Source organism: Gobio gobio, assembly GCF_949357685.1.
Source record: "Gobio gobio genome assembly, chromosome: 13".
NCBI lineage: Eukaryota > Metazoa > Chordata > Actinopteri > Cypriniformes > Gobionidae > Gobio > Gobio gobio.
This window is the reverse complement of record NC_137106.1, coordinates 29,279,345-29,292,648: the sequence shown is the minus strand read 5'-3', so window position 1 is coordinate 29,292,648 and position 13,304 is coordinate 29,279,345. Positions and strand designations below refer to the sequence as shown.

General features: G+C 42.2%; 1 protein-coding gene across 2 annotated transcripts in view; it reads right to left on the bottom strand.

Moving 5' to 3' along the window:
• Positions 1 to 13,304, bottom strand: part of chrm3a (cholinergic receptor, muscarinic 3a) — a 166,652-nt gene that overhangs the window by 123,566 nt on the left and 29,782 nt on the right. For both annotated transcript variants that reach the window (XM_079833099.1, XM_079833098.1), the window contains exon 2: positions 3,206 to 3,327. Coding sequence is in view for 1 of the 2 variants with exons in the window: in XM_079833098.1 (XP_079689224.1) it covers positions 3,206 to 3,289 (84 nt within the window). In the remaining variant the exon portion in view is untranslated. The remainder of the gene's footprint in view (positions 1 to 3,205; positions 3,328 to 13,304) is intronic.

Below are 13,304 nucleotides of genomic sequence, written 5' to 3'. Positions count from 1 at the left end.
CAGCACCCATTCTGATACACCTGGAATGGCTTCCCACGCTCTCGCGTGTGCCACACGGGATAGAACGGCCTCCGGGCTCAAAACGCCGCGCTTCGCGGGTTTGACGGCCTGTATAGGAGGGGCGGGCGCAGTGCGCGCGCTCTCTGTGCTGTGGGCCAGCCGATCGCTCTCGATGGCTGGCCGCCTTACACACTGTATCTCTGCCGCTTCGAGCGGGGAGTGGCTTGTGTGTGGCCCTACACTTGTCGTTCCGGCCACCTTGGGCGGAGAACAAATGGTGTGTGGCGCGGCGCGTGGCGCCGGGGGCAGAATGTTCGCGAAAATGTGTGAGCGCGTTTGAGCGGGCACAACTCTTACGCGTGGAACATGACCGGTTAAGAGTGGCTGTGTGACAGCGCGTGTGGTGATTAGGCGTGGGCGCAAATAAGCGGACACGTGACCTAACTCTAGCACTCGAGCGGCCGGTGGCCGCTTTATGTGAGTGAGAGACACGGGATTTGTGGTGCTTGGGTGCAGGGGTGAACACAAAAGTGGGCACGTTTACTGCATTTGAAAACACATACGGCGTGAGCCGTGCAACCAGAAATAAAAGCAACTTCGTGATTTCTCTGGTTCGTCGTAAAACGGCGGTTGTAGACAGGCGAGAGGGCAGTTTTGCCGGCTCGTTGGCTGTGTGAGAGCCATCTGCAGCAGCCACAGGAGTGGGGGCTGACAGGAAGAAGAGTTTTGACGGTGGTCCGGCCACGGCGGGACTTAACCGTCACTTCCCCCTTCTGCTAGGAGGACTTTGGAGGGGCTTCAGTTGGAAACAGGCGAGAGGGCGAGTCCGCCGGCTCGTAGGCTGTGTGGAAAACATCTGCAGTAGCCACAGGAGTGGGGACTGACAGGAAAACAGAGTTTTAACGGTGGTCCGGCCGCAGCGGGACTTAACCGTCTATTCTCTCCTTATGTATAGACGCCCAAAAATACTCGAGCGCCACGTGGTGCAAGTTAGCTTTCTGTATGTAAGAAAAGCTGGCCGCGAGCCCGGGGAAGCGGACAGTAAACATTTTTATCTGCCGCGAGAGCTGGGCTCGAACTCGGGTCTCCGGCGTTTCAGCCGCTGATTTTGCCGCTGTGCTACCGGGAGGGACACAATAGCGTTCAGTTAGCGCGAGCATACGGCAGTACGTCCTCGTGCTTATTGGCAGTCGTGCGTGCATAAAAGACAGGCTCGTTACTGCAATAGTAATATTTCCAGCCGCCTGAACTGGAGAGGGGGCTGAGAAATGCTAGAGAAAGGCGGTTCGTCCGGCCACAGCGGGACGAAAACACCCTCTGTTAATTTTCCGGTGAGTGCGGCGCGCACACGCGCGCTGAACATGCTCGTGACCGTGCGCACTCTCATTCCTTGTGAACGGCGCAATCTGCGCGGTCCAACAGGGGGGAGTGCGGGTTCGTTGGAGAGCATATGTCAGCGTCATGTCTCATGACGGCGTTTGTTCGCTGGCGTGCGTGTCTTAACAGGCTCGTGTACAGCAATATGAACAATTCCAGTCGCCTGAACTCATGAGGGGACTGAGAAATGTGCGCGAGGGTGGAACAGCTCTCTTGTAACGTAAAGAGAGCTGCAGGACCGTCCGTTTCTGCCATCCCTTGTATGTAAGCGGCGCATTAACTGACATGAACAGAGGGGGGAGGAGGCTCGCTCCGAGACCGTTCATTTCTACCATCCCTTGCAAGCGGCGCGGTGGCGCGGCTTGAACAGAGGGGGAGGAGGCTCGCTCCGAGACCGTTCATTTCTACCATCCCTCGCAAGCGGCGCGGTGGCGCGGCTTGAACAGAGGGGGAGGAGGCTCGCTCCGAGACCGTTCATTTCTACCATCCCTCGCAAGCGGCGCGGTGGCGCGGCTTGAACAGAGGGGGAGGAGGCTCGCTCCGAGACCGTTCATTTAACCATCCCTTATAAGCGGCGCGGTGGCGCGGCTTGAACAGAGGGGGGGAACAGCGGAGTGATGTCATCATAAAACTGCTCGAGTCGAGCCCGCAGGGTCGACATAGAGAGTTCCTCGCACTCGGGGCAATCGCCCGTGAGGAGTGCGGCGGCGGCGTGGTCACGGCCCAGACAGAGAGCGCAGACACATGGCGGTCTCTGGTGCTGAGCTGCACGTGGCACGAGCCGCAGGTGGAACGAGGCGTTTTGATAAAAACGCTTGTGCTCTTTTATGAAACGTGTGACGCAACGGCGAGAACACGTGCAATGAAAGGATATAATGCTGCCGGATAGCAGAGCAGGCACGGATGGCTGAAGGTGGCGCGATGCTGCCGGCTTCTTCAGGCGCTGTCCTCTGCTTGCTCGTCTGCACGTTCAACGGCGGCGGGTTCCAGATCCAGCGATGCGAAGGGCTTCGCTGAAGAAAAGAAAATCGAATATGCAGCCCGTGAGCCCCGCTTATATACACGTGGCCACGCCCCACCTGTAGGCAAATGAAGCCAGGTGGGCGCGAAGCGCCCTCATTGGTCGCCACGTCACGCGGGCTCACCGATAGGCTGCTGCAGTTGCCAGCAGAGCAGCCAATAGCACGCTGGAATAGCCTGCTATGGTCTGCCAGGCTGCCGCACTGCGTTGACAATGTTACAAAATTAAGGATAATTTTGGGTTTTTCAGAAATCTCGAAGAAAGAATACTTTCCCGTAGCGTAAGGAACTTACGCAATACGAGAGAACCTCTCGTAAGAGAACTTTATTTTTTTCAGTCAGTTTTTTATGTAGCTAAATTTTTGCTGTCCAAATACTTTGCATACAATTTACAAGAATACTTATGATAAAATGACTTAGATAAAATTATGAGTAAATATGACAAAACAATGTCTTTCTCTGCATAAATATACATGGAATAACATTAGGTGACACAAAGTGAGGTTTAAAGAACACGAAGATTGAATTATTCTACAAAATGTCTGACACTTCCTTCAATCGAACTTATATGACCTTTAATGACCTTTTTGTAATAATCAGCACAGTGTAATTTGTCTGACATAAGGCATACAGGCATCAGAATGGGCTATTTTCATTATCATTATTCCCTATCAAATTCATTCCACTACCATCACTACCATTTGAAAAGACTCACATATGCCGCAATTTCATAACAGAAGAATAAACTGTAGCAAGAAAAATTTAAGTTAAAAAAACAAACAAACATTTCAACAGCGCTGTCACTCACCCTGTAAAGTTTGGATTGGGGCAGAGAGGTCACCTTCTGAAAGGAGGATTTAGGTGCACCTCGACCTGAAGCTTCAATTGGCATGGAGACAGAACATCAATCTGGTTCATACTGCCCCGGACCTGCAGGCACATAAACAAACATACAGTCAGACCTGTTTGATCCCAAGAAGAATCAAAGTCTGATGTACCACTCTCTTATCTGTATTGAGACATTCCCATCAACAAATGAATAATTCATCTTCGATCTGTAAAAAACATCATAAGTGTAATTTTAGCTGCCACTGGCTCAACACTTGACCCATCAAGTGACAACTTTCTCCATCCAAAGCTTATAAACAAATGTGTCACAGGCTTCTGTTGGATTTAATCCGCAAACTGCTGAAGCTACAGGAGGAGTCGAGGGCTACAGTGTCTCAGAGCAGTTTGAAAGATTAACCCATGTTTGTTGTTCCAGTAGAACACTAAGTGCAGCGATGTTTCTCTTGAAGTCATTGTGATCTAGTTGCACCATTAGACAACATGACCACAAACCATTCACTCACTATTTGATGCATACTACATGCATCTGACAAAAATCTCCTGTTTCAATATGAATGGCTGACTTCTACACTATTTTTTAGGTGTAATGGTGCACAATTTTAGCCCTTTGCAGTGTTTACAAGGTACAGTACCAGGTTGATACAATGGCATGCTTCCAAGAAACTAGCACAAGATTCAGAAAAGTTCGCTTTTATTTTAACGATCTAAGCACACGGTGCACTTAGGTCGTGTCCGAATCCACTTTTGCTAGTTTAACGGCAGAAAAATGTACAGTCTAAAAGGGTCTATTCTCTTAATGAGTAATGGATGCGTTTTGGGGCGTAACGTGCAACAAACCAACCAGAGTCTCCCATTCCCTTTAAAACCAGTTGCGCTCACACCATGGCAGATTCACATGGCGGAATTTGCAAACGGAAAAACTGAACGCTTCTCTAGCACCTGCTTGCTTGTCATTACTGCAAATAAGTAGGCTAATTCTGATACATGCAATGACTATCCATTATGACATGTAGGCATATTATATTTAATTTATGTACACAATAATAATCTTTTACATTTTAATCCTTTAATTTTTCATATTTAAAAATGTTTGTGTGCTGCTGTGCATCCCTGTGTGTGTAATAAGCAGAGTGTGAGCATGTTGTGGACCCACCTATAGGTGCATATTACTAACTAGCTCTTTAAAAAAAAAAACAAATAGCAGGTTTTAGTTGGTCAATGGCACAGTCTATTTCTGTGGCCTCAAAATAGCAACAAGCCAACAATGCGCCTGAACACTCCTCGTTTTCAGACCAGCATGCCAATGGGAGCACAAATGGACGCAAATGCATTTGCTATTTAAACAACATGACACAGGACATGACTATGATAACTGCGTCAGACGGAAACTAGCAAAAAAACACTTGTGTCACGCATGACGCTGCTTTGTGTTGGGTGTATGATAGGGCCCTGAATCTCGAAAGATATTTAAGAGTTCTGTTTGAGAAACATAGCAGTTAACTAAATATCCAAGATATTGCTATCATATAAATCCTATTCATAATATATTATCCTCTTTTTACCAAAATTAAATGATACTAGTTCGCAGATTTTCAACCAGCTATTGTTACAATGTTAGTAGTATGCAAATTCTTTCTCGGTTACCTGCACCCAGATACCCAAAAACTCACTTATTTGTACACAAAAAAGCACCCTAACCTACAGACAGACAGATAGACAGACACACAGATATATGGCGTAATTTCCTCATTATCTTCAGCTGGGATGTTCCCGTGACAACGCAGCACAGTGTCCGTCAGCAGATCAAGGTTGCCAGATATTCACAACAAAACCTGCCCAATCGCTACTCAAAACTAGCACAAAACAAGCCCAGTCTCATTTCAGTGGGGTTTTTTCTGTAAAAATCTCTTATGGGGGGTAAAATATATGTCTTTTTAGCAGGGTTGCCTGCTAAAATACGCATTCCCGGTGCTAAATATCACACAATTGGGGTCGCTTCAACCTGCGGACAGAAGACTGAAGCAGATGTCACAGTTTTATCTGCATAATTCTTTTCTTTTTTTTAGCCTAACTGTTGCAAATAAAAATAAACATTTTTTATTTTAAAAAGTTTATAAAAATATGCCTTGTAATACTGTATATAAAAAGTAATATAACTCTTAAAAATATGAATTGTATATTTATTTATGCCGGCGCTGCGTTGTCACGGTCTCACGGAAACATCCCAGCTGAAGATAATGAGGAAATTACGCCGCTCCCTTTGCCAAGTGCATTCCAAACTGCTACATACGGCACACGCGTGTCCTGCTCACATAGATATGATCAAATAGGGAATACTGATTCCATTTGGAACTCACCCCGTGAACCGTTCGGTACGAATACGTGAAACGTTACACCTCTAATATATATATATATATATATATAGCAAAGTAAGAACTAATACTACAACTAAGAAACAAATGAGTACAAAGTTGCACAAGTTAGGATTAGTCTAAAAATGCATGTTAAACTCACAGCACATGTAGTGATGAGAACATGCAGACACAGCACATGCAGAATACACAGCATTCTGAACAGAAACGCTCTGAGACGCCAGTCGTGAGCTGCTCACGTGAACAGTGCACTTTGCTTAACTATTTATTTTCGTTTCGAATTGTTTCGTTTAAAAGTGGACATTTCAACCTTTCTATACACATATTTCTCATTTTAGAATCAGAATCAGAAAGAGCTTTATTGCCAAGTGTGCTTGCACACACAAGGAATTTTTCTTGGTGCTGAAGCTTCCAGTGCACATATACAATACAAACACAGCAAGAACATAGCAATACAAATTCTAAGAATAAAAATATGAAAGTAAACATGTCTGTGAAGCAAGTAGCCTGCTGAGTTTTGGTCTATTTATGAGACATGCAATTATGTTCAAAAGCAATGCAAGTGATCACTTCGGCGCCTTATTATTTTCTGCTATAGCCTATTTGCTTCTTATTTATTAATTCCAGGCAATTGGCTGATGAAACGTTGATTAAAATTAAGATACAATTTATACAAAACTAAATTTACTTTAAAGAAAGGCTTTCTACAAAACAAAACTTAATGAAGTGGTCAAAATAATTTCTGACCCGCTCGCATCTTTGCACTTTTCATAATCAATATAGCCTAGATGAAATTTAAAAATAATATTATAACATTTAAACATAAATATGAAACAAAATACATTGTTTAAGGGCTACATCACGTATAGTAGGCTACGGTAGGATTTGAGCGAACATCATTTTACCGGTGAGCGGTTCATGAGTGGAGCACGCTGGCATAGAGCGGATTATTGAGCCAAGCGTCACACCGGTTCGCTTCGCTCATTACAGGCTCTTTCTCGTCAGAACGCCCACGTATTAAAAAATGGTTGGGTTTAAATCGGGCTCAGGCTCATAATTACAGTTAACGTGTCGGGCCGGGCTCGGACACAAAGTGCATGGGCTCGGGTAGGGTCGGGCTTGATTTTTTTTAGGCCCGATCTAAGCTCTATTTCCTAGACCATTCTTTTTTTAAGAAAGCAATTCTGTTACGCTGACTACGTGAATGTTGTGTAGGGTCTAAAATCAACAAAGCACAATGGCCCTGATAATGAGAAATCTCAATAATGAGATTAATGAGAATTCATTAACAATGAAATGCTTTTGAATAATAAATATAGAGAATGAGTGATAACAGAAAGAGAGAGAAAGAATATATCAGCTATCAAGTCTCTTAGCATGCAAAATGTATAAGTATCTCCCTCTTGTTTAAGACCCTGCCTGAGCCAAACAATAGACCGCCACAGAGCTGAAAAAGGACCACTGGAAATAATTGATACAACCTAACAAAGACAGTTCCTCCATAATGACAGTAGAATCCACTGTGGGAAAATGCATGTGGTATGGCCTTATCATTCAGGGACACATTCATACGGCTGTCTTAACTTCAACTTTCAAAGGACAATGACAGAATTGTTTGACACAGAGCTGAGGAATTTAATAAAACCGGAGAGGCCGAATGTTTTGAAACTAACAGATGAGCTGCAACACATATAAAAAAAAGTTATTTAATTGAAAACACAGCGCTCATGTGCAAGTCACTGAAAGAGGAACAAGACGTAGTGTAATGTCAAAGAAGTCCATCAAGCACATAAAACAAATAACACTAAGCAGTGGAACACAAAACCTGAAATGTCCTACCATTAAATAGCACTGATGTTTTTTGCAAATCCACAGACAGCTGACAAGAATCGTGATCCAACAGCCATGTTGTAGCATATATGTTCTTAGACCAACAATGCAACAACAGTGCAGACAGAAACAGTTTTGGGGAGTTACAAGTACTGTAGGCCTATTAATTTAACAGATTCAAAGATTCTATGTGTTTTGGACTCGGTTATGTAAATTAGGATGAACTGTTTATTTCCATCCACTGTTCTCAAGACTGCTTATCACACAGCAGATCACTGTTATTTCATGTAAACGCAACTCGCGCCATAGTTATTAATTGCATTGAAAATTAAGTTTTAAAAGTATTGTTATATGTAGTGTTTGACAGACCAATTGTACACTAATGTTTTTTTTTTCTTAGCTGAACAACTGATTTTTAAATTGATTGAGATTGACACAATTGTACAGTAAGTCAACAAATATTACACACCATTTTCATTCTTTAACCTCTCTTAACCACTTTTTGGCATGTGTAAAATCTGCCGCACCTGAGGCAGAATGTAGAGCTTTTTAGTGAATTTATGAGCAAGAAGAAACAAATGAGTTGATCAAGGCACGACAGAATTAATTTCATCCTTCCAACTGAACACAGATTGTGCTTACGTTTTCATGAGATAACCCGGAACACAACAGGGTGTTTGACAAATTACTAGGGACACACAATTTCTGTTCATGTCAGACATGAACAAAAGTCAGCATGGAACCCAACAAACTGAGAATGACACCACAAACCGAACCAGCGAGCAAATTAAACAAATCAAGTATCTGTGACACTTATAGCAGGTAGCAGATTTATTTCAAATTCACCTCATTATTTAGAGTGTCCTGTGTGTCCTTGTTATTTACGCTACAAGACAAAGCATCACTTGTAATGGTCTAATGTCAGGTGAGAGATGCTGTTTTGTATTGGGAGCCTCTCTGAAGCATCTGCTTGTAATGTAAATGTGCTCTGGGCTCAAACGTGCATTTGGACTCACTGCATTAGATGATATTTATAGTATTATTTTATTTATAGTATTTTTTTTTTTAAGTAAAAGTTGTGTTTGAGGTAAAAGGTCATAGATAAGAGTACAAACATACATCCATAAAGCCTTAAATGAGACGACCTCACCTGTTCTCATACCATTCAAATTAAACAAAACACACATAGCCCATGCACTACATTTTCTGAAAGATCTGGTATATTCTATCAAAACACATTTCCAAATGTTATCAGAGCTTGGCAAAAATTCTATCATATCCATGATAATGAATACAAGGCTTTGTCTAAAACATAAATTTATCTTTAATCTGATTCAGATGTTATTTCTGAAAGTTTATAGATTTAAAATAGCTTATGCAGGTTATCACTTAAACCTGCTGTGTTTGAACGTACCTTTCCCATGAGATATTGCTGTATTTGTTTGAATTTAGGAGGAACAAAAGGTCATAAATGTAGCTCATTCAACAATCTTTATGAACATAAGGGTTTATAAAGATCATATTAGAAGCTTTAGTGCATTCTGATGCTGAAATGGCCCTACCAGGTGCAATGCAAAAAAATGCTAAAAGCTTGTTTTTCTTTAACATTTACACCAAAACGTCAACTGACATCTAACACCTCATTTATATTGAACACAAAAAATGGACAAGGAGAAATCGACTGTGAAAACATTGGATTCTATACGACAAATCCCTCAGGTTCTACAAGGAAAACCATAAAAGGACTCATCTTGTCCACGCGTTGTTCTGATTGGTTGCTGCATGCATGACAAAGCATTTTTTGGTTTTAGTGTGGAAAAACTGCTCTACCTTAAAATCTTATCACAGCTGTTAAAACACTGTAAAACTGCTGAGATATCAGGAATATTACAGCAGTTAATCTAAATGAGGACTACACTGACTACAAAGAACACTTACAAATTATAAATTGTTACCCGAACCTACAAGTCTGTCTAATTTACTGAACTCAAAACCCCAGACAGCTCAGGAATCCATTATGAAGGTGTCCTTAGACTGTGTCTGCTAGGATCCTATTACTTGTTCACCTTTTGGTTTAATGTGGACAGGCCTTTTTTGGTTGTCAAAACTCTTCTACTGACCCTTTCACAACCCAGAACCTGTGCCAAACGAAACATGGCTCACATCACGGGTGAAGTCGTATGTCCCTCGAATGATTTTGTTCAACGTTCCATTCATGACTAAATGACACAACAATTATGGTGGAATCTGTGTAATGCATTATCATAACAAACACAAAGCAGTTCTGGTCCATAAAAGCATGACACTTCTTTATACGTGGGCCAGCAAAAGCATACATTAAAAATAAAATTAATGCCACCCTCAAAGACATCATCGATGAGAGAAAATGTATCTCGCAATACCTTTATATGAGACAACAGGTGAACACACAAACAAGGCTTCATGCATTAGTACATGCACTATTTGGGATCTGTTAATAACAGCTATTGTTTATGTGCATGTTTCGGTGATGGACAAGGAAAGGGTGCAGAAGTCTTCCTTGTTTGGTCAACTGGCATAAGCAGTGCGTGTGTAAGGCTGGGATAAGCTTAGCCATCTTCTGGCAGGCATGAAGTGTGTACAGTATATAAAAGCTGATTGGAAATTCTGATTGCTTCTCCAGGATAATGAAGCCCGAAAAACTGCTAATCTATAGGATCAGATTCCTCATCCAAATCCAAACTTCAGCAGCTGAGGGGAAACAGCATTTTACATTGTTTGCTGCATGAGAAAATGTCTTCATGTCTGAAATGCCAATAAATTTTTTTAAATTAATCTATAATTTGAGAATTTAAAATATTTATTCAATTAAGGTTTAATTAAAAAGAAATGTTTACAAAATGTTAATCTAAATTCATATCAAAATGCCACAAGGTGAGTTTAGTTAAAATAACTAAGAATAAAGAAAACACTCAAATGGATCCCAGTTTCCTAAAACTTAAGGCCAATTTATACTTCTGCGTCGAGTGCACGCAGAGGGTACGGCGTACCCTACGCATAGACGCGTTGGATACGCCGTACCCTACGCCGTAGCCTGACGCGCACCTCTCCAAAAATGTAACAACGCGTCAATTCTACGCGGACCGCAAGCGCTGTGATTGGTCTGCCAGAACCCTTCCCTCAGGTCAATAAATAAAAAAAAAATCTGCGATAGGAGTGTGTGTGTGTGTGTGTGTGTGTGTGTGTGTGTGTGTGTGTGTGTGTGTGTGTGTGTGTGTGTGTGTGTGTGTGTGTGTGTGTGTGTGTGTGTGTGTGTCCAGAAATTGGATGATAGTTCAATTACGTCTGCTATAACACACTATTTTGCAGTCCAGCGATTCTTTATGGTAGTAAATAAATACATAGATCCGCTGAATATAGTTTATTTATTTTCTCATTAAAACCAAAGATGTTAATCAGTAATTGTATATCAAGAACAGGGACACATTAGGGTATATTTCGTGAATGAAGTCTCCGCAACAACAATCGCTTGCTGAGCCACCGCTGCTGAAAACAGCGGCCACGAGCTCCGCATAGTTTCACAAATGCATTCCAGCGCCAGATCGCCTTATTTAACTTTACTAATCAACTAGAGATGCTAAATTTGTATTAGATACAACAACTCAAGCTGCAAGAAAAGCCGCTCTCTCACTGCTGCTGATATTCCGACATGAATGTACAGATTCTACACATCAAGCTGCTTCTTCTTCGGCTGTTGTCTTGATTACACCAACATGCCCGAGGACACTGCCTCCTAGCGTCTGCATGTGGAATTGCACATTGACGCAGACAACAGCGCAGAAGTATAATGCTGCGTTCACACCAAACGCGAATTGAGCGTCAAAATCGCGTCTACCGCGTCTAGTTTCACGCGCGTGCATTTTGAATGCATTCGCGCGTCAGCAGAGAATTGGACGCGCGTAGAAATCGAGCGTTTGAAGCGAAATTGACGCGCGTTCAAGGCACTCCAGGAGAAATATGTCATAAAACACCACTCTGCCTCTTTTCATTTTCATTAAACATATATATTAAGCATTAATAGCCACACAAATGTGGTCCAGGCAACTCCTACATCATCTTCAGTACATGTATATTTAAATATCCTAAAAATATAAAGTTATTAAACTTCTCTTTGCCCTCAGTCAAAACGATTTGGCAGACAACAAATTATAGATTCATGAGAGCAAAGCTCGGCCGTTAGATCTACACAAAACGAACCACTACAGGACATCAGAGCCAGCGGCAGACGCCAGAAGGACTGGCCGAGGAAAGGCTGCCTTCGCCGGGGTTATGAGCAGTGATTGCCCGGTGATCGCCTGGATCTCACAACTCCAAAAACACAAGATTATTTTTTTAAAATAGGCGCTCTCTTTATAAATAAACCACAGATTTGAGCTTTAAACAACTGAATTCCCACCTGAAAACGTCTTAAAACTACATTTTGTGACACAATAGTACTGTTTTTAATTTATGCAGGGTTTCTCATACACGTCACTTTACCACGTGACAGCAGCGAGCTGGCTCCTGATTGGTTAACGCGGCGCGAATTGACGCCAAAGTTCAAATTTTTCAACTCGGGCGTCAGACGCGAATTCGCTTCAAACGCGTGAATGCACAAAAGCACCATTCGCGTGTAACGCGCGTATCGCGCAAGACGCTCAATTCGCGTCCAATTCGCGCCATTCGCGCGAACTGGACGCGCGAATGAAGCGGATTCGCGTCCTTCGCGCCGCGCGTAACGCGCCGCGGGACCTCCAGACGCGCGTCAACGCGCCTTTCCATTGACTTAACATTGAAATCACTCGCGCCTGACGCTCAATTCGCGTTTGGTGTGAACGCAGCATAAATGCTCACGACGGCGTCGGCTACGCGCGTAGCCTACGGCGTACACTACGGCGTACACTCGACGCAGAAGTATAAATGGGCCTTTAGTGTTAAAACTTAAAACATAATTTAAAGCTTGGTGCTGACATTGTCAATGGTGACTGATTATGGGGTAAAATTATAGATTATAGATTTTCAACTGTATTAGGCAAGGCAGTCCTTAAAACAAATCAGGCATACATGTTTGAGTTGCTTATTACCAATATGATGTGAGCACTCGTATGTGATTGCCTGTGCAAATAGCAATATATGCGTATGCAGAAATGTGTGCGTGAAATGTGCGTATGACTGTTTTTAAGAACAAATCACAATTCACCAACAATATCGTAATAAAATTGATTCTAAATTTATGAAAAAATATAGGAGCAACTGAAACCACACGTATGCAAAAAGAACGTACTCTGCACAGCCTTAATCGTGTTAATAAGTTATATTTCATCTTAACACGACTATAATTATATTCACTATACTATAAAGTATCTTACATTGATTGTATATATAATCAATATATAAAAATATATAATAAAAATAATAATTAATACATACATAAAATAAATATATAAATAAATAAAATCATATACAGTTTAAGAGTAAGAAATGCTGTGTTATAGCTTCAGTTGTGAGGTTTCTCTGAATAACGCAGATATTGACTAATGAGAGGTCTGTAATCTGGGTCTGTATAGGTGTTTTTGAGAACCAGTGTGAACCGAACACTTGGCATTGCTCGATGATCGGGCGAGAGCGCGTCTGTAAACAGCAGCAAGTTTGACAAGAGTGGTGAAAGGCTGTAAGTAAAGCGTGTGCAGAAAAGCCCTAACGCACGTGTTGTGAATTAGGCAGAGATTTTTTTGTGAGAAGTTCTCCTGTGTGTACAAATACGAAATAATATGAGAGCAAATCAAATGTCCACTTGTGTCTCAGTGTTATTTTAGTAGTATTTTTGTACTATTATAG